General features: G+C 42.8%; 1 protein-coding gene across 1 annotated transcript in view; it reads left to right on the top strand.

Moving 5' to 3' along the window:
• AN (NAD(P)-binding Rossmann-fold superfamily protein) overlaps window positions 1–14,339 on the top strand; it is a 32,279-nt gene extending 17,940 nt beyond the window's left edge. The window contains exons 4-7 of the mRNA XM_086520369.1: window positions 12,829–13,635; window positions 13,723–13,770; window positions 13,894–14,010; window positions 14,143–14,339. Coding sequence (XP_086376495.1) covers window positions 12,829–13,635; window positions 13,723–13,770; window positions 13,894–14,010; window positions 14,143–14,217 — 1,047 coding nt within the window. The 3' untranslated portion in view covers window positions 14,218–14,339. The remainder of the gene's footprint in view (window positions 1–12,828; window positions 13,636–13,722; window positions 13,771–13,893; window positions 14,011–14,142) is intronic.
• Window positions 14,340–22,906: the final 8,567 nt, after the last annotated feature.

Genomic DNA, 22,906 nt, shown 5'->3' with positions numbered 1-22,906 from the left:
CAAGTAACCTCAAATTTCAAGATGATTTACCAATGCGTCAAAGAATCCAAGCAATCGCCTCAGAGAATCGGCGAGCAGCGTGCCACTTGGCAGACCCACATACTCCCGTAGGAGATCTAGTGGCCAATCTACCACCGTGAGACCTCTCCCTATCTCATCTTGGTTCATACTTGCAAACCCTAAAAACGCAGCAGAAAATCAGCCCTAATTTGACAACTTTTTGGTAGGGCGAACATGCAGAATTTCCTGTTTGTCGTGTGAAGAGGAACCCTCTTCCATAATGCCCTTCCCTTTGTCGGCCATAGTGTAATCCCGCGTTCCTGCACTCTGTGTCTTTACCCAAAACAACCGAGGCTCACTCTTTGAGGAAAACGTGATTGATGTCCCGGCAATGGAACCATGAAACCGGCCCGTGGGGCGGTAGGTGTTAGCTTTCACCCGAAATTCTTTACTTTAAACACACACACAGAGCACTTTGCAAAGGTAACCTGTAACAGGGATTAACACCTAAGTACACACACGGCTCGGAAGCTAGAATGCTCCGAACAAACGTCGACAACCTGTAGGCCCCAAAATTGGTGCCCGTTTCGGTATTTCTTTATACTTTGAGAGGGTAAATTACAAAGTAGACTCCTGGGAATCCTTTATCTGTATCCCGCTAGATACCACTTGATCTGGCCAAATTTTGGCAGCATAACAGCCCCTAAACTTGCGCGAAACAAATTCCCCTGTTGGAACTCACTTCCACTAGCATAAACCCTCTGATTTCTGCCCAAAACAGTAAATTCAGCATGCTGTATTTACTGGTTTTTGCCCTGTTTTCAGCTCGAAACAGTTCCCTGACTATCCTCTGCCAGTGGGGCACTATTTCCAATGGTTCTGGCGTCCGTATGGCTGAAAAACAGTCAATTTACAACGCATACACAGCGCTGAAAACGCACCTGTACGGTGAGGTTATGACCCCCACCGGTGCTTGCTTTGGAGTAGCAGTTAGCTACCCCTCTTCTTACTCAAGGAGGCTCTTGCCTCAACACAAAAGCATGAAACCACACAGCTGTACATCAGTCAAATGAAGAGCCCTCTTGTGGGGCATCACATAACTGCACGTAGGGGAGAGAGAGAGCACTATGTAGTGTGCATGTCATCACTCCTAGCACCACACTGTACATAGAGAGGAAAGCAAGCACTCCATAGCTCTTAACCTGTGAAGGTTCTCAATGAAGCATCCTCCCAACATAAATTGAGCGCCCCCTCTCTGCCCTTGACCTATAATGCATGTGTGAACAAATAGATGCAAAAAGGGGAAGATTCCATGGTTGCCAAAACCTGCGTATCGCTGAAAACGCAGCAAAACAGCCGTGTGAACACGGATCTGACGCCTTCCAATGCTGAAAATGAGCTCCTTGGACCTAGGCAAAGTCGTGGGAAGCTCAAAAATGGAGAGAAATGGCTGAAAATCATGGTTAACAGCCTCCAAAACTGTTCCAAAAAGTCAGTTACGAGTTCTCTTCTCCCAAACTTGGTAAATTGACCATAGAGTGCCACTTGGCACTCATGTATGCAATTTCCCTACATTGGGCTTCTTGCTTAAAAATCTCTCAACTAGTGCATCAATTGACTTTGCAGCAGAGTACTAAAATGTTCCCCTTGTCATACCGGAGGTAATGACGCGAACACGTTTCACTGCCCAAAATAGCAGTTCCCTAATTTTTAGGAGATGCTTCCATTGGGCTCCCACTGGTCATTTGACCATCTATCCTCATTGGGACCGCATCCAAAAGTGCAATGTAGCCCAACTGTCGGATACTTTCTGTTGGTGATCCCACCTTGACTTTATGCCTTTATTGAGTTCACTTCCTAGTATCCACCAACTTGCTAAGTGCGACGGGGGGACCTACATGATCTTGCACTGAGCCTAGACATCCTTTTACTTTACGAGTTCCAGTGTCGACCAACTTTTCGTCTGCGGGGTGAAACTACTGTTCACATTGGCCATACAATGTCCGACCATTTGCAACTTCAAAAAGAGGGTCTCAAAAATTAAACAAAAATCATTGGAAAGAAACCAACAACTAAGGTTAGCAGTTGCCACGTCCTCGTGACAGTGAGCACGAGAGAGAGAGAGAGAGAGAGAGAGAGAGAGAGAGAGAGAGAGAGAGAGAGAGAGAGAGAGAGAGAGAGAGAGAGAGAGTCCTCTGAACCAATCAACCTTGGCAATGAATAACTGAATGTGTATACAATGGAGGCAAGGGGTTGCTTATATAGCAATCCCAGTAAATTGCCCTACCGAAGAGTTTGACAAATAAGTAAAATAAATACCTAAAAGCCAAACTAAATAATGGGATCACATTGGGCAGTTCACTTGAGATGCCAAAACAACACTCTCTGCAGTTCATAGTGGACATCAATAGTGAGACCATGTCGCTGTGGAAGCTACCATGGACACCCCAACACCGGGCGAGATACTGGATACACCTCGGTGTCGCTCTCCTCAACTTTGTACTTGAAAGCAATGCCATCTTGAGCATCGGTTGCCTTTGTAGAAACTATGAACTATAGACCATACTACGTCCAATACTCCCCATTCGTGAATTGTGAACACATCACGTCCAAAATATAGAACTCCAAGATAATGAATTGTTGGAACACATCTTGTTTATAATCTGACCAACAACAATGAATTGGCGCGCCCATCCATAATGTTTTAGACCTCTGATTGGTTCCCTGCAAGATGCATGTGCTTAACTCCAACCTACGGGTCCAAACACCAATAACTTGAACTCCAACACAAGGTTCCAAAATAATTATAGGGAGCATTGCTTGCCCCTCTTTGCCAATCACAAGCCTCTCTTTGGCTGAAGCTAGTGGTGACACCTGTCATTTGACTAGAAATCTTATGTCGAGGCCACTGTGGCCTTTGCCATGAGTGCCACACCAATTTCCTCTGTCAAATCTTTATTACCGTAATCTCTGTCCAGCTTGCCTTTACCCTTGTCTTCATGTGAGTTCTTGCTTTTGCCTTTGGCTTCAAACTCCCGAGCCAAACAAAGCGTCGAGTCACATTCATAACAACTTTGGTCGTACTCGTGGGTACCAAGGTAGCTAACTAAGTACTGGTACTGCCATCCTTGTCCAATTGACCTTTGTCGCTGTCCTCTAGCGAAGTCCTCCATTTGCTTTTGACTTCACGAACTCGAGCCAAACAATTTGTCGGGTTTCTTGAGAATTGTGCCGTTGCTAAATGGATGGTTGACGATCCGTTATCCACAGCTTTTGGTTGTCTTTGGTCGATGTTGTCGCGTGTGTTCGAGCAAGAGGAGGCCGTTTTGAAGTTGCAAGATGTGGAAAACTGTACTCCTCGCACTCCAAGGGCCGCCGTACTAATCCCAAGCAATTCCGCTCCACTCGCATTCCCAAAACGCTCCAAAGATTAGCTACAAAACCCTCTCTTAAGTTCCACTCTCCTCGTCCCTTTCCGAGCCGCTCCACAACTGTTCGACTCCCAAGTCGATGCAGGTCCACTCCTTTGCACTAATCCCAAGTTGCATGATCTCCAAGCTCCTGGCCTCCTCCAAGCCGTTTTTGCACTCCACGGCTTACATCACAAGGCCGATTCTCCAAAACTTTGCTCCCAAGAAGATCCACTTCTCTGCAATTCCCAAGCGGCTCCAATATCCGCCTCTTCGTCTCCCAAGCCACTCCTCTAACAACTTTTCCGCCTTGCTCCTTACTTCAAGACACCAAAACTTTGTCAACCTTCTTCCTCATTGCTTCTCAAAAGGGGCCCACTACTTCATATTCCACAACGTCTTGACACGCTGGCGTGGAGGAAGTTTACTGGCACCACTATAGGTCACGGATTGTGGCGTTTTAAAACGCTACGGGAGAGGAGGTTTTTAATGTCGTCGTTGGCGTTTCACCAAGAAGGAAGGCCAAGCAGGCGGGGTGGGAACTTGCCGACAGACAGTGTTTTGAAACGCTGTCGTCGCAATTGGAAGGTCTGCCTAGCGGGTGCAAGGCAAGGCGTTTCAAAACACAGACGGGCAGGGGGGAGCTCTGTCGGATAGCGTTTTGACACACTTGCAAGGTAAAGGGAAGTTCGTCAACAGGCGTGCAACATGAGGGTCCGAGCAGAGGGCAGGTTTTGACAACGTTTTAATATGCTGCCGCAAGACGGGGGTAACACAAAGTGGCGGTGGTGAGCACCCGCAACGAAAATGGTTGCCTTTTAAAACGCAGGGGTAGGAGAGGGAAGCAACGACAAGCGGGTTCCTTCACAACGAGCTCTTCTTCTTCGGGATCACTTCTCTGAGAGCTGCTCCTCCACGCCAAGAGCTTCAAGCACTAAGCTCCACCAAGGAGCTCTGATACCATGTCAAAGTCGACGATGTAGAAGCGTAGAGAGAGAGAGAGAGAGAGAGAGAGAGAGAGAGAGAGAGAGAGAGAGAGAGAGAGAGAGAGAGAGAGAGTCTCCTGAACCAATCAACCTTGGCAATGAATAACTGAATGTGTATACAATGGAGGCAAGGGGTTGCTTATATAGCAATCCCAGTATATTGCCCTACCCAAGAGTTTGACAAATAAGTAAAATAAATACCTAAAAGCCAAACTAAATAATGGGATCACTTTGGGCATTTCACTTGAGATGCCAAAACTTTAACAGTTCCCCCCTCCCCCCCCCCCAAAAGAGAATCGGGAGCAAGTGTTCTAGAGAGAGGAGAGAGAGAGATCCTTGGTTTTGCTACCAAATTTGGCCAAATAGGTGGCTCCTTGGTTTTTGGGTTGTGTTGTATAAGTGGCAGCTGGTCAATTTTAAAAGTGGTACTAAATAATTGGATCACTTTGGGCATTTCACTTGAGATGCCAAAACTTTAACAACTCCCCCCCCCCCCCCCCCCCCCAAGAGAATCGGGAGCAAGTGTTCTAGAGAGAGGAGAGAGAGAGATCCTTGGTTTTGCTACCAAATTTGGCCAAATAGGTGGCTCCTTGGTTTTTGGGCTTTGTTTTATAAGTGGCAGGTGGTCAATTTTAAAAGTGGTGTGAACTTGTTCAAAACTCAGTCAAAACTTATGAGTTGAAAAACCAATGCTAACACAACTCTCCCTAGGCATCCCTGGCATGGATGCAATGACAGGGAAGCATCTGCTTTCCTAGAAAGCACTCAAAAACATCGTGCTTTTCTGCAAAGCTTCTTAAAACTCATCTTTATTCATGTGCGTGAATCTTTACGCGTAACTCTTACTCCGTTCGGATTTCCTCCTCAAACCCGGAGTATCCCCTATCTGATACTCCCATCACCCATCCTGTGACGCATCAGAATCCCACTACCCGATCTCTCCCACCAAACTTACAGATCAACTCCTTGGCGATGCCTAATGCCACCCATCATATGACACATTAGAGATGTTTGTTCTCGATGGCTTTTATCAGTTCTTGTAGATCTAAAGTTCCTAACTTAATAACTCTCAAGTGCACAAATTTAAATATCTTGATTTCATTAAATAGAAATTATTCAAAAATTAAAGAAATAGTCAATTTAGCAACAACCATCTCTCATAAAATTCAATGCACCAATCAAACCACAAGTTGCACCCCCTTTGGAGTCACATCTGTCGATGTTGAACTAGAATGAAAGGCCTCCCATAGATCTGATGCACAAAAGAAATGATCATGCCAATGTCTAGGATATTGCAAGCTGCAACAGTCACAGATAGACCGCATGGACCACCACCGGATGGGGTCCTGTCAGAGGGTAACTGTGGAAGAAGGAAAGTAGCAAATTCGATCCTCTTGTCTACCCATGAACACACCCACAAGGGGATGAGAATTCTGCTGTCCGGCCAAAATCAGCATGTATGCTTCGCTCCCGGACCATACCAGATCGTCGTAGAGGAACAAATAGGGAAGATCTCTGCGTCGAAAGCCGTCAAAAGCCGTCAAAAGGCTGAAAACAGAGGAAAAACAGCATATAACTTGAAAAGAATCATCGTAGTGCTGAAGTTATCGTGGAAGAGGTCCAAGGTCTGGTGCATACAGATGTCCATAGGCAAGATGCAATGCCGATCTTCCACCGCAAAGGCTCTTCCGTGCTGTGAACCCACGTAAACCTATCCCGAACCCACTTAAACGCAAAAGGGATGTATTGGATCTAGGTGTTGTGAGTGTGAAGCGAAGGAGAAGCTAATTCAGGGCGAAGTTAACGATGTCGTGGATGAAGAGTAGGCATCCCAAGCGGGGGTGCCGAGCACTTCTGTAAGGAATACTACTCCTAATCACCTTCAAGTTACTATGTGATTATGGTGTATTATTTAATAGACTCAAGAGATTGAAAACTGAGTAGTTGATTGAAAAGTGTTACAATTGGCCTCTTATATTGGAGATCAAGAAGCATGAATGAAGAGTCATGACCATCACGAAAAGACACCACCTTTATGTGAGTAGACATGTCTTCATGTGAGCTGCAACCGTTGGGTGCAGGGACATGGGTAATTGTCGAGAGGGTGTGTTGATGAAGAGGTGAATTTAGGACAAACAGTTGCAACCAGTTAGGGGCAACTGTCCCCTTTGGCTGGTCACTCTCTTTATCCGCAAGAGGAGTGAGCAAAGGAAGAGATAATCATATGCACATCCACATCACAATTGAGAGAATTTGTCTAAGATGCAGGTGGCTGATAAGAAAAGCTAAAACAGCCTGCTGTTTGCATCAGAGGGAAGGCGAGGGGCTGTCCTAGGCTGGGAACAGCCCTAGGGGCAACAGAGCCCCTCAAATGAAAAAATGCGAAGGCTTCACTAAGGGCAGCCAGGTGTTATTCAAAAAACACACAACCATAGAAGTGGCTGCCCCAGCGTTCTGCCGAAAGCGCAAAAGTTGGGGGTTACCTGTCACGAGACGGGCACCACGTGCCAACAGAAAAGAACAGATTGAAAAACTTTAAGCACTTCAAATAATAACTGAACTGAAAGAGAGGGAGAGAGCACACGCGACAATGAGTGGCGGAATTCCACCACAGAGAGTACTGGCCCCAAACCTTGGCGCCCCTTTCGGTGTTTCTTTATATTGCTTGAACTCAGTACATCGCCGATACTCCATCCTCTGCACCTCACGCGGAGCATGCCAGAGAATGAGCCCTTAGCTCATATTTTGAGGCCCTTGGCCATGAAAAGCAGTTTACATGCAAAGCTTAAAACTCAAAAGCAATTGCTACAAAAGCTGGCGCCCAAAATTTGTCAGTGCAATTTTTGGAAATCTGTACAGCCTGCCAGTGCAAAATCCGGGACTGTCGGTACAGTCTGCCATGCGGCACTACGAGTGCAAATCACGGCCGTCCCGTACAGCTGCCATGTCATCATCTTCTGTGCAAGTTCTTTGGATGCTTTATTTTAATGCCTTTAGTCACTTAGGCCCCATCGAATGGGGTCCCATAGGTTGGTGGGAACTTCTTCTGCTGCTTCTTCTACTCCTTAGGGTTTAGGCTAGGGAGCTGGGATTTGCAGGTTAGCTCTGTTCTTCAATGGCTTGACACGTCAGCAGTTTGCGATAGTGCCTTTTGCAAGATCTGTGATGCGGAGAGGGTGTCACCAAGATCAAGGCTCACCACACTCTTTGATACCATGTCAGAGTTGAGCGGAAGTGAAGATGATGTGAGAGAGAGAGAGACATAGAGAGAGATTGCAAGGAAAGGAGGGCATCACCTGTCAGGTGCAGCGGAATGATTGTTTGCGCTTTGCTCAAGATGAGTGCTCCGAAACTGTGCTCAAGGTTCCTTTTAGTTCTTATGGAAGGGAGAGCCTTCCGTTCTTAATGGAAAGTGCTATGATCAGAAACAAAGTGAATGGGCACTGTGCGTGCAAGTGTATGAGACTGAGAGATAGAGAGAGAAAGATACGACACCAGAGACGTTGTAAAACCCTCCTCCGAACGCCCCACTCTCGTCGGCGAGAGTGGTCTACTTATTGATTGCACAAAGTGGTACAATGCGTATGCAATGGACTGATGCAACTTGGGACTATGCCGATGACGACGACGGTGATGATGACGACGACTTTGGGGCTGAATTCTGTGGTCTTCTAACTGCTGAATTTCGGGACTGTTTCGGTGGCTGAAAATGACTGTTTGGCTGCGTTTTCGAGGTTGATAATGGGGGTGTATCTGCAACCAATTAGGCTAAATCTGCTGCGTTTTTATCTGCTGAAAACGCTAAGTCTTCTGCTGAAAAACAGGCTGAAAACCAAAACGCTGATCTTCCTCTGCTGAGCGTTAGTAAAAACGCTAGCCATCCGGGGGAAAGCTTGCGATCATGGGAAAAACGCCAGGCTGAGTATGGCGATGACACAAGGGCTGGAAACGCCAAGGTGAATCAAGTACTGTTGATGCGGGAAACTGCTAGGACAGAAAACGCTAGGTGTTTGAGGGTGCCCGGCGAGGAAGGAACTCCCAAAACGTTGGGGGTGCTGTTGGGGTTCTGCTGAGAAGGTGCCTGTTGAGCATGTGCTCCTGCTGCCTCTTCTCAAGAAAGTGCTAACTTGGGTTTGCTTATATATTAACTTAGCAAAATTGCCCTACCTACTTTTGTTGGAAAGTCACTTAAAAATAATAAGTGAAAATACCAAAAATAGGAAAAATAGTCTAAATGCACTGGAAAATTTCCCTAATTGATTCTAATGGATTCTGAAGGGAATACCGATGATCATGCTGTGTGGAACTAGAGGATATGCATCTATGCTAAGTGACTGGGCATGCACGGTCCACGAATAGACTCACAAAAAGTGCCAGATCACTTCTAATCTAGATTGATTGGACTGACTGAGCTGTAGCTTGTCCACGGACACATAGGGCTGGATGTGTCACGTGACATCCCCTCCTTTTCAAAGTGAGATACTGGTACTGAACTGTATGGCGTCGAGGAGATCGCCAAAAGCATCCGGAATCCTGAACCTGAACAGAAAACTTGACATAAATGAGTAACTCTACTAAAAAAAGAAATCTTTTGAATAACCTCACCAGAAATCTTTTGAATAACCTCACCAGAAATCTCTCCTTTCTTTTGAATAACCTCACCATATATCTCTCCTTTATTTCTAAGAACCTCAACATATATCTCTCCTTTCTTGACTCTTCGTTGGTCCACTCTGATGTGTGGGTCGTGCGGTACTTGAACTTCATAAAGGTTTGCAGAGTCTTCTTCTTTGGGCCGCGCCGAAAGCGACTCAAAGTCTTCTTCAATGCTTCAACTTCGTCGAGAGTCTTGCTTCTTTCTTCTTCAAGAATCTCCATGGTTGAAAATTCCTGAACCCATTTTCAACACAAAACCATGAACATACCTATTCCATGTAAAGTGACTGGAAAACATCTTGTCTTCGCTAAAGACTGTGTATGCAATGTAGATGAACATAGAGATGGAGTGACAACCTGTTTATCAACACACGCAAACAATGAGATGGAAGCTTTCTCTTATGATCTAGAGCAATCAACTGTGGCAATTCACAACGGAAATGCCCATGCTTAGTGCTCATACTTTCATGTGCTCGTTCGGAAACTGTGTCATGCCAAGGAAGAGACATGGAGTGTGACTTCCTTACATATATACTTTTCAGATTTTCATGAAAAAACCGCATACATTCGTGCTCATCCATGAGAGAAACGTGCTCAACATACAATATGTCATGCCTAGGAAAAGGGATCACATAATGATGCTGACTAAAATACAGGAAACGATCACGAATGAAACACTGGAACAATGCGTGCGTATCAATCATGCGAACACATAATACTTCTTGTGAGAGTCTAGGCTCGAGAGCCAAGATCGATCCTTCGGTATGTATTGAATCTTCTTCTTGAATGATCGAATCGTACTGTGGGGGTTCTTTGGACCTTGACTCAAAAGCCAAGATCGATTCTTCGTGATTGATCGAATCTACAACGAGGTTAGCTTCGCTAGAAAAAGCATCCACTAACACATCATCCTTGTGAACAATCACATCATCTTCATGCAACTCATCATGCTTGTGAGAAATCACATCTTGATCATGCAAATCATCATGTTTATCTTTGTCATTCAATCCATCACACTTCTCACAATCATGCAAATCCTGTGTGTCATGCTTGGGAGAAGAAGAGACTGAGAGAGTCTCCTTTTCCTGATCCTGTTGCATCTATGCCTGCATTCGAGAAAAGAGTCGCAACATCTCTTGCCTTATTGCTTTGTTCTCGCGATCTATGGCTGCCATTCTTTCTGTGTAGTTACGCTCTATGGTTGCCATTCTGTCTTTGTGTTCACGCTCTATTTCTGCTTTTCGTTCTGCATCTCTTGCTTTGTCTTCTAACTTCTTGTCCATCATCCTCTTGTCGAAAACCTTCATAGGAGTGAGGGAAATCCTTATCGTAGATGGTGAAGGGGGAGGGTCGGAAAAAACTCCTGGTGGGGGAAATTCTTCTTCGTCTCTCTCATGCTCATCACCTCCAAGCGAAGTATCCATTCCGCTTCGAGTGATGACCATTCTGAAGTCGTGGGTTCTTGTGGTCTTGGGTTCTTGGGTGTCTTTGTTCTTGAGGTGCTTGAGGTTTCTTTTCGCTTGCAAACCGTGTTTGAGAAGGATCTTCTCTTCACCCGAGTTCTACTCCTTTCTGCGGGCGCACCCCTTGGCGGCCTTGCGCTCACACCAAGGTTGCTTTTTCCCACCTCACGTCGATTGGCCGGCCGCTAAGTGCACGGTCCGCTCTCAATGAGTGAAAAGAGACACAAGGGGAGGCTGGACAAGCCCTTCTTTCTTGGGATTCTCGTCACTCTTCAACAAAACACGATTAGGAATTGACACGCCCAAGCGAACTTGGGTTCGTGCGACCTCAACAAGCAAAAAAAATTCTTGTGGTTCTTTCCTTGAGTGATGCAGAACACTGCCAAAGCTCTGATACCAATGTTAGGTGCTGCGGAATGATTGTTTGCACTTTGCTCAAGATGAGTGCTCTGAACTGTGCTCAAGGTTCCTTTTAGTTCTTATGGAAGGGAGAGCCTTCCGTTCTCAATGGAAAGTGCTATGATTAGAAACAAAGTGAATGGACACTGTGCGTGCAAGTGTATGAGATTGAGAGATAGAGAGAGAAGAGAGATACGACACTAGAGACGTTGTAAAACCCTCCTCAGAAGGCCCCACTCTCGTCGGCGAGAGTGGTCTACTTATTGATTGCACAAAGTGGTACAATGCGTATGCAACTTGGGACTATGCCGATGACAACGACGGTGACGACGACGACGGTGTATCTGCAACCAACTAGGCTGAATTTGCTGCGTTTTTATCTGCTGAAAACACTAAGTCTTCAGCTGAAAACACTAAGTCTTCAGCTGAAAAACAGGCTGAAAATCAAAACGCTGATCTGCCTCTGCTGAGCGTTAGTAAAAACGCTAGCCATCCGGGGGAAAGCTTGCGATCATGGGAAGAACGCCAGGCTGAGTAGGGCGATGACACAAGGGCTGGAAACGCCAAGGTGAATCAAGTACTGTTGATGTGGGAAACTGCTAGCACAGAAAACGCTAGGTGCTTGAGGGTGCCCGGCGAGGAAGGAACTCCAAAAACGCTGGGGGTGCTGTTGGGGTTCTGCTGAGAAGGTGCCTGTTGAGCATGTGCTCCTGCTGCCTCTTCTCGAGAAAGTGCTAACTTGGGTTTGCTTATATATTAACTTAGCAAAATTGCCCTACCTACTTTTGTTGGAAAGTCACTTAAAAATAATAAGTGAAAATACCAAAAATAGGGAAAATAGGCTAAATGCACTGGAAAATTTCCCTAATTGATTCTAATGGATTCTGAAGGGAATACTGATGATCATGCTGTGTGGAACTAGAGGATATGCATCTATGCTAAGTGACTGGGCATGCACGGTCCATGAATAGACTCACAAAAAGTGCCAGATTACTTCTAATCTAGACTGACTGGACTGACTGAACCCTGATCATGCTGTAGCTTGTCCACGGACACATAGGGCTGGATGTGTCACGTGACATCACCCATGGTGACCAAGAAGGTGCACCCCCATGGGGGTGGCAGCAGCATCACAGACTCATGGGTTGGGGTCTGCCTATATAGCCCCAAAACATAGGTCGGCCAGCTGACCCCATGGGGGTGGCACCACAAATACAGCATCACAGACTCTTGGGTTGGGGTTTGCCTATATAGCCCCAAAACATAGGTCGGCCAGCTGAGAGGACACCCCACAACCAAGCAATATAGAAAAAATGCAGAAAACCCTAAAAAGGGTGCCGGGACATAAATAGGTCCAACAGGCCAATATGGCCCGGCCAACAATTTTAAAAATCTGCATGAAGGATTGCTCATGTCCTTCAAATTGTATCAATCCTTCAAACAATTCTCAAGTATTTGTATCTATCTTCAGTTTTCTTTTACCTTTGGCCCACTCTTAAATTGCTCTTGTAGTATTGCATTTTGGGGGGACAATCTAAACATACGAGGTTACAATTTTGTTTAATTTAGACTTTTTGGCATTTGGGTCGTAGCTTTTTACTTTGATTAAGTTTTGCATTGGTTGTATCGAAAACTTAACTACTCACTAAACTCGATCTTTTTCTAGGCCAGGGAAATTTGTAGATTTGTATGAGAGAAGAATGAAATGATATTTATTTTAAAACAAATAAGACAAGGCAGTATAGAATGCTTTGAACGAGTTACTTTGTTTTTTTTTGTACCTTTGAGGGCTCTTGTTCATGCAATGTCCTTTCTTCAATTTTCTATGTCTTCTAAACAAACTTTGTGCTGCATGCCTATGGGAGTAAATATTCAAGCTGGCAATTAAAATCGTCATCTTCTTGGTATTTGCAGGTTAGAGAAATGCCAAATGTCTTAATTTTGCCACGTAGTGCTGATTACAGCGAGGAAGTCTGGATGGAGATTCGTGCAAAGGCTGTGACAATATTGCGATCCTTTTTACTGGATGGTGTGGTACCTAGTAGTGCTGTTTCTGATGAGGATGACGATGACAGAGATTATGCTTGGCAGGAAGAAAGGCAGGATAAGCAAGAAAAAGACGCTGTTTTGTGGTCCAGTGATCAGAAAACTCTATTGGGGGATGCACAATCTGGACAGGATCTACGGCACAAACAAATGTATTTTAACACGCCAGATCCTCGCCTTCAAGATGGAGTTTCACAGTCATTAAATCAGCGTGAAAGAAGCCATGGGAAGGGTGCAGGGAGAAAGGGAAAGAAGCGGCCTGGTCGCAGAAAGGCCCAACGAAGTGCAGATTCTTTGGCAACAGAGAGGGAGACCAATTGGGTTGCGTTGCAACGAGATGATCTTGGTGCAAGTATAAGTGGAAGGGATCAGGTGCTTAGCTCTAGCTCCAGATTTGCATCACCAGAGGATTCTAAGACAAAAAGAGAAGGAGAGCTTATTACTGAAGAAGTCACATCAGAAAGGCGCAGCTCATTGGGACTCAACAATGGTGTCTTTGGGCAAGCAATCGACCTTCTTAAAGAGGGGTATGTGGTTGCTCTACGAGCAGCAGGTGGGGCTGGGTATCATGTGGCAAGGCAGCGTGGCCCAGGCCGTGGATGGTGCCTTGACACAATGTCGAATGTAACCATCCGAGATCCAGCAGCTCAATTTCTAGTGGTCTTACGCAATCGGGTAAAGACGTTTTTTCTCATCTTTCTATTTAGGCAAATAACATCTTAAGATATCAAGTTTCGACAACACCTGTTTTTGGCTTTGTAGGATAGGATTGGACTGCGGTCTTTGGCAGCTGGTGGAAAACTTTTACAGGTAAGGTTTTTCTCTCATAGCAATATTTGTCTGCCTTCATATCATTTCAAAGTTGCCATCAAAATTGAGACTCAGTCGACTTAATCAGTACTTTTCTGTGTGTGATCTTTATGTTTTACATAGGCCAACAAAAAGCTGGAGCTTGTGTTTGTTAATCATACCTTTGATGTTTGGGAGAGTTGGATGTTAGAAGGTACTGTCTTACAGGAATGCAGACTTACTAACAGCAAGTTTCGTACCGTAAGTTCCTTTCGCGATCTGTTTTCACTTGTATTACAAATTTATCCTCAATTTGTGGATGACTACAACTGTATAACCCTTCCTTGATTCTTGTAAAACGACCTAAGGATGATATTTTATTACATCTTGCAGGTTTCGTTGGATGTTGCTGTGGAGATTCTAGCAGTGATTGGCGAAGAGGATGGAGTGGCACGGTGGTTGAGCTGACCTTGAGTAAGTTGAAGAGATACATCAGAATGGGCTTGTCTGCAATCCAGTTGTAGTGCTGATGACCATCTTTGTTGTATACTAGAGGTTTTCATTATCAATGAGAAAAGTTTAAAAACTAATAGGTTGGTGGGTGTTATTCTTTTATAATGAAAGTCATAATATGTAGTTTTCTAGGTCAATAACGCCGTCATGAGTTTTTGTATTATCTCCTGTAACCCTTTCTGGAGGATTGCTCGTGATGGGTCAATTTGCAAGAAGGCACATGCGACGTGTTAATGGGTCAATTGATGGTGGCCATCCCCACACCTGCGTCCATGCTTTATTTCTGAGAAATATTTGAGCATTGCCCATTGTCAATACATCTGGACAAGCTCGATTCTCAAGTATTTTGAATTCTACAAGCCAGCTGCTCTGTTGGTTGATTTATCTTTTGTGTTACTCCCCTTCTAGAGAAAGGGAGTGTTGATGCGGAGGTTTTTTGAGCTGTGTAAAAAAGGCCACGCTTTCAAATTGTGCCATGTGGGTGGAAAGAAATAGCAAGTCTCTCTCTCTCTCTCTCTCTCTCTCTATATATATATATATATATATATATATATATATATATATATATATATATATATATATATATATATATATATATATATATATATATATATATATATATATATATATATGGATAAACAGAGGAGAATGGACCTTTCTATCACCCAAGTGTGGTAGATTGGTTATGCCATTTCCCTCTTGAATAACAGGTCTTGAGTTCAACTCTCCTCGTCGGATAGATATTTAAGGTCTCTTGGGATAGTTTCTTTCTTCTTCTCTCTCTCTCTCTCTCTCTCTCTCTCTCTCTCTCTCTATATATATATATATATATATATATATATATATATATATATATATATATATATATAGCGCTCATTGAGCTCATTGAAAGGTAGTGCCACAGTATGCAGAGGTAGACGCCTTGTTTATATCATTGGCTCCACAATTGGTTGAATAGGTTCTGGGTTCAATCCTGTTCAAATATGCAATAATTGAACAGTTTCCTATGTTAGTACTTATTTTTTGAACAACGGTCTGACTTAATTTCCTGATTCATCCCCTCCAAGTAAGGCACCTTATTGCCATAGCAAAGCTCAACAAAATAAGATTTCTGCGGAGTCTTCAAGCAATTGGGGAAAGGCTGCAGATCCTAACAAGCTCTTCTCTCTTTTGTTCCCCTGTTTTAGTTGTACAAAAGAAGAATGGTTCTTGGTGTATATACGTGCTTAATTATCGTGCCCTTAACAAGATAATTATCAACAATTGGTTCACTACTTACCGACTTGGGAAAAAATGTGTACTTGACATCCCTTTCAAGAACATCTTTGCAGTTGGTTATCTAGGTAGCTAGTTTGCTCTGTGTTCTGAATGGATGAGTGATATCTTAACGTGACCAACCTGATTGCATTGAAGTTGTGAAGGACATAACCACTGATTTCGTAGACTGCTAAAAAGTGCCTATGAATGCAAGGTCCACTACCTCTGGGTTTGTTTTTATCAGTGGGTTGTAAATGTGTAGGATCGATGATCAAGCAAACCATGTTCAGAGTGGAGGGAATCAACTTTGCTCTGAATGGTCTTGTGCTCTTAAAGAATGACGTGGGGTGGCAAGCAAAACCTTTTTATTGGGACGCAGTCAAAGTCCATTTTTCAGCCACAGCGATTCAAAATTAAATGTGAAGAGACCGATTTACCTTATTAAACGGCTTGATTTGGTGCCCTTCATGATGCGAGTATTCTGTCATTGGGGTAACATTGAGTTGTATGATGCCTAGACATTGAGTCTATAAAGTATATAGTATCAATGACATTTTTGAAAATATCTCAGTAGGATTAATGAGGTGGGAAAGTCCATGTTCCTAGCACATGGTGCATCAATTAGGTGGCCATGGTGATGCCTACGTGTGGCTATTGCCCCATGGTACGTGGCCCTTGCTTGACCATGTAACATGGCTAATATTTGGAAGGGATAAGCACCTCCCCCTGTGGACATTTTTGAAAGGATCTCGGTAGGATTTTAATGAAGAAACTGCCTCCAAACCACTCAAACCATGTGAAAATGCTTGAGAGAGAGGGGCCCTTTTGTTTGGGTAAATGCAAGAATAAAGCACAGAATTGGACATTATATATTTAGTACATTTGCTCATGCACATCATACAAGAACAAAGTAGAGAGTAGCATTCCATATTCCTAAGAAACTAGTGACATACTGGTAACACTTAAAAAGAAATTCTATTAGTGCTACATACTCCTCCGAATATACCCCTCCCACCAAAAATCCAAAGGCGCTTCCAGCCTCGATCTACATGCAGTCATCTCCACCTTCATGCCCCTCTTGCCTCTGTGGCTCTTCACAGGCGCAGTTGGGTGTTGGGCACATGAGAGAGAGAGAGAGAGAGAGAGAGAGAGAGAGAGAGAGAGAGAGAGAGAGAGAGAGAGAGAGTTGTCGCCAGTACAGAGCTCCGAGAGTCCCTCATGATCAGCTCTCCTCTAACAACCTCAGTGTGAGAAACAACTTGAGTGGAGCGCAAGAGAGAAGTTGGTTGCCCCTCCAGACTCCGGCATGCATCCAAACGTAAGGTAGGCAGAGGTTGAGAGAGAGAGAGAGTCGCTACAAGAGCATGCAAATTGCCCCCCCCCCCCCCACACACACACACACACACACACACACACACAAGTGCCGGTTCACTCTCCTTTTCATTTTTCCCGTCCATTTGCTTTCGCTATTGAGACGGAATCCTTTATTGATTCCATCTATAAACGATTTTTCAGAAATCATTGACACATACTATACCATACCAATGGAAATAAACTATACAAAGTGCATCTTGCATGCAAATACATAAAAACCTTGCCCACAATAGTTACTCTTTTGCTCTGTCTACACATGCACAAATGCGTGAGCATACACAGATGGATTAATACAGGCTCTAAACAACACCGATATCGGCCACACAATCGAAGTCTCAACCAATTCCCTTGAGAGAGAATTTAAATATAGTTAAATAAAGCCTTACAAAATTCTTAAATCATTACAAGTTGAGGTAAGAAAAAGCGTAAGACTTTACAATTGATGAAGAACTCTGATGACTTTCTCTCTTTTTACTTTTTCCAACCAAATGAGTTTACAGGTTCTTTATGCAATACAAAGTGACTTGGGCTCCATTGAGTACTAGTAAAGATGCTTTATATTTTCCTTTTGAATGATGACATAAAACACATTTGAGTGTTTCTTCTTATGAGGGTAAACGGTCAATTGCACCAATTGTAGGGTGAAAACATGTTCATGTGACATCATTTTTGCTACTTTTAGTAGATTAAGCTTAGCACAACATGAAAACCTTGGGTGCTTGGTAAAATTTTTACCAAAATCTGCCAGAGCTTGCACTTTTAGATTCTTTGTTTCAAGAGCTTTCAATTGATGTATAATGCGACATAGATCTTGGAGATATAGCTTGTAAGTTAGCATACTTCAAATTGTGCTAATTAGTATTTCTTGGGACAGTCTTTGGACCAATTTGGGCCTAACCATTGGCAATTGATTTTTAAAAAAAATTTCTCTACTCATTTTTGTGTAAATTTCATCCAAATCTTTTTGCTTTGGGTCATTTGGACCATATGAAACTTATGTACCTTTGACAATTTGCCTTGTAAACTAATAGCTTCCCTTGGCATCGATCAAAGTGAAGGTTTTGCAGGATTGCTATTCTCTTTGTAAGGGATCTCTCAAACATCTATCGTTGCAACTTATGCAAAAGTTGTAGCTGCATTATTGTTAGAACTAACACATGAATGATAAAGTGAAGGTTTTGCAGGATTGCTATTCTCTTTGTACCTAAAACATTTATCCTTGCAACTTATGCAAAAGTTGTAGTTACATTTTTGTTAGAACTAACACATGAATGATATGAATATTTTTTTCAATTTTAGAGAGAGAGAGAGAGAGAGAGAGAGAGAGAGAGAGAGAGAGAGAGAGAGAGAGAGAGAGAGAGAGAGAGAGAGAGAGAGAGGAGGAGGAGGAGGAGGAGGAGAGAAGTTTTACATTGTAGTAACTATCCCAAGAAGCCTCAAAGGTCTATAGCATCAGTCTTGAACTCAAGACATGTTGTTTACAAGGGAACTAAGATGACCCACTTGAATACCACCACAGAGAGAGAGAGAGAGAGAGAGAGAGAGAGAGAGAGAGAGAGAGAGAGAGAGAGAGAGAGAGAGAGAGAGAGAGAGAGAGAGAGTGAGTTGGGATAGAACGATCAACTCATTTGAAAAATCATTTGGAAAAAAATCCTCACGTTTTTACTTAGAACATTTGATAAGGATCATATCAATTCAAACATATATGCACTTGCAAGCCCTTGATTCCCTTTTACTTAGTTTTTAATGAGTATACTTTATAATGCCGATAGACATACACTAAGATCAACCAAGTTTTCCCTACACAAACCATGGAAAAAAGTGCTCGAGAGAATGGGCCATGATTTGATTTCCTTTTGATTGGTAAAGAAAATGAGTAAATAAGAGAATAAACATATAATCTTTCGCGGATGAGCTCCAGAGTGCTGTGTATGGAATATTTAGGCATCTATACTCCAAGTTTTGTATCCATACTACTCTTTTAGAGCCTTGTCTAAATTTAGGTTTTGGGTGGGGATTAGAGCCTAAGGAAAAACAATGTTTTGAATTTGTAAATCTATCCTTGAATCTTCACAGGTCATGCTGGAGGTCCTTGATGAGCAACAACAGGCTATAGCAGATCCACAGTAGGGATTAACACTAAAGCAACCTCAATGAGAGCTCATAGATGGGGAAGCGTGGCACTATATCTTCACAGGCCATGCTGGCGGTTCTTGATGAGCAACAAAAATCTATAGAAGATCTCGAGTAGGGATTAACACCAAAGCAACCTTAATTAATTGTCTCCTATCGACCTATTTGCAAGTACATTTTTCAAGATAGAGAAAGGAGTTGTTACAGAACTGGGGAATACCACAATCATTTCATTTAAGCTTGTCCAAAACCTCAAGGCCGAGGTACTTGAAGCTCTCAATCACTTCAAGGATTGTCAAAGTACATCTATAGTATCAATGTGCACAACAAGTGTAAAATATTCCCACGATCTAATCAATAAATATTGTAATCTTTGCTTGATAATATTCCATGCTAAATTTCTAGTGTTCATTGCATTTTTCAAACATGTAATCCTTTTTTTTTTTTGGATGTAGATAGCCTAGGAGATGATTGTGAATCTAGGTGATCTTTAGTTTAACTATGTGACACTCACAGAGTTGAAACTATGGTGGGCAAATATGAACCCTAGTTTTAAAGCCCATTATGATAAATAGCCCATTTTAGCTCATTTTGGGGGGTTCCAAAGTTGGAGAGCTAGTCACATCAAGCTTGTAAGCTTTGAGAACACCAATGAGCTCTATAGATTCCATATCCTCTCTAAGGATTTACTTACTTGTATTCTTATCCTCCCACATACACCTTTATGCATGGTGATTGAGCTCATGAATAGAGCCAATGATTTGTCCATTTTGCTTTGTGCATTGATGTTTGAAGTTCCTAATCAAGCTTGCTTGCTAATATGAGTGTTTAATCTTTTTGTTTTTCTCTTTGATTAATTGATTGTGTGTTAAAGTAGGTGTAGAACTTGGTGCACACATGGATAAGCTAAAGAGAAGGCTCTCTCAAAGGTTTATCAAATTGGCTAACTTGCTTCTGCATTGCGAGGCAAGGACCATGGTTGAAACATTTAAAGTTTCTATTACTTTTATTGTATTTTTGACCTTTAATTGGAAACTAATCATAACATGCAAAGCAAGGCGCTTTCAAGGCCATAAATGGAAGCAAGACTTCTTTCCCATGCCAATATCCCACTCTCAAGACAAGGGTAGGTCTAGGAGGGCATGAGAGTTGGCATTCTTGTGATATGAGTTTGCATTTTACATGAGACAAGGTCAACACTAGTTATGGATAGTGCAAGATACTTAAGCATATTAGTTTAACACACTTATCAATTTATTCTATGTAGCTTATGGTCCAGTTATGAATAGGATTCCAACTTCAGAGGATCTCCTACGTAGTCTATAGACCGTATTATGTTTATAGCAGGTATGACCAAACTTTTGCATGGAAAATCACCCAATGAGTGGCGTGGTCATTTACTTGCCTCTTCACATGTTGTGGTTTTAAGAAAGGAAATTTTCTACTACCTAGGGGTAGTGGATAATGTTTACTTCATTTTACCGATCTACTTACAATCACTATGGAAGCGAGGATGCCTATGATGGCTCCCTTCTAGTTGGTGGCTTCAATAGTATTTTTGTGTATGTGGGTGACTATTAGCGGGTCGCCACAACGGACATCTATATCATAGCTATCTGGCACTCACATACTAATGTCAATACTCAGGGAAGTGACTCAGATGGGATATGAAGACTCTTTGAGGATGTCAGACCTCAAGAAGTGAACCTAACAAGCAATGCATCGACTCAACAAGAAAACCACCACTCCTAGATTGGAAAATTTGCTATCTCATATCTCATCACTCTAGGTCATCATGTCATTTTGAAGACTAAACGGATTTGGATCTTTTGAAACTTTAAGGGAAGCTATACTAGGTCTAAGAGGACAAGTCTACAAAGTCTGGTGGCCATCTGACAAGGTATCAAAATCATGATCCATAATGTACCAGGTCATATAATCTGCAATAGAACAACACAAACAGGTTTCTCTAAGGTCTAATAATGCTCTCCTAGCGTCAAAATGTCAAAAAATGGTGATTTAACCACTTAAAATTGAAGATAAATTCACATATGCACATTCACGAACACAACAAAACTTATAATGATTACACTTAATTGAAAGAGCAAGAGACAAGGAACACAATGTAAATCTTGAAATTAAATTTGGATTACCAAATTATGAGAGAAATGAATTACAAGTTTGAGATGAGTAGCCGCTTGACCATGGTACAACAAAAGCTCTTCTTTTCCGAAAGATAATGATCCGCTGTTCAAACTAAGGCTTTTGAATTTTCTACCTAGGTCTTTCAAAATGGCCAATGGCCAGCTCTTTTGCTGTGAGTACATGGTCATATATTACATCTCAGAGTTTTACAGCTTTTGGATCAAAATACCTGGGTTCTTTCACATGTTTTCCTTGAAAAAGTAAAATACAATATATAAAAAATTTGGCTTGGGATAGTGTGTGTCCAACTAGGAGGGCGCTCGTGAGCTGCATCAACCAAACTCTCCCCCTTTTCTAGCCGTTGCACATCTTCGTGCAATTTGGAGAAGCTCTTCAATAGTCAAATTGTCTTTTTTCCAAGATCTTGATGTCTTTGTTGAACTTTGCTGCCCTAGCTATGATATTTGCTTTGAATGATAATTCTCTGAGTGGGTCATTTAGTAGCCTGCTCTGGTAAGTTATGCGTCTTGCTTGTAGATCCTTTGTCATTGGGTTGAAGATGGTAGAATCCATCTTGAAGAAACCCGTCATGAACGCCTTCTTGAATGTCTGCATGTAATGCAAGGGCAAGAACATTATCCTGGCGTACATTTTCATGATCAAATTCTTTGAGGGTGCCTCTATCTCCAAGTTCCAGCTGATTTCTTTGATCCCTTTAAGGAATAATTCCTCGGGGTGTTATGCTTTGGCTATATCATCAAATGCTTCAATATAAATGAGAATCAATTTTGAAATCCAATGCAAGTCGTATGGCATGTCAAGTCCAACACATGTCTTAGCATTTTGATGGTAGCCCGGAGCGTATGTAACATGTGGTTTGTGGTTGTGTGCAAGTTTGGCAATGACTAGATAGTCTAGCACTAATAGTTGCCTACTTTTCCACAATGTGTATGTTTCCCATGATTTCCTTCTTGGTATGGGGAAACAGGTAGAGTGGATCTGCAGGTGTGGGGGAGCATTTCTGTAAGTTGTCTCATCCTAGGGCCACCTTTCAAACCACTTCTTACGTCGTAAAGGTTGTCTCTCTAGGATGAGCAACACTTGCTCTTTGGTGACTAGAACTCCTTCATAGTTGCCATGAGCATTGAGCTCCAACGCTTGCAGCAACTTCTTTTACCAGAGGTTGGCCTCTTGCTTCATAAGCGGAAGTGCTTGCATCTCATGGCCAAAGTTTTTTATCTTCTCATTTGGTTTCATTAGCAAGGCCGTGGGCTTCCAAGAATTTGAGCTCATGAAGCATATATTCTTTTGTGACTCCTTCTCGCATGTCGATAATCCATTGTTAGAGCTTGTCTCTATCATCCATTGATTGGTTTTCTTCTTGTAGCTCTTGCATGCCTCTGAGGGTCAAAGTGCTAGGTAGTCTATTGGTGGTTGATTGGCACTTTCTGATGGGTTAGTTGGTGCAAAAGCGTACTCTCTAATTACCAATGGTCAGCATTAGGCTATGGTGGATGAAGCCTTAGCTTAACCATGGTGTTAGGGTTAGGGTTGGAGAGATGGAGATTAGGGTTCGATTACGACAATTGTAAGAGCATAAAGGGAGATAATATAGACACAATGATAGTAGCTCAAAGTGTAAATATAAATTAGAAAATAGCCACTCATATAGGCTTGGTAGTTTACATCCATTGGCTAGAGAGGTTGCATCCTTTTCCTATTGGATCAAGCTATC

Source organism: Adiantum capillus-veneris, chromosome 9, assembly GCF_014529385.1.
Source record: "Adiantum capillus-veneris isolate H3 chromosome 9, ASM1452938v2, whole genome shotgun sequence".
Taxonomy (NCBI): Eukaryota; Viridiplantae; Streptophyta; class Polypodiopsida; order Polypodiales; family Pteridaceae; genus Adiantum; species Adiantum capillus-veneris.
This window is presented reverse-complemented; position numbering and strand designations above follow the sequence as displayed.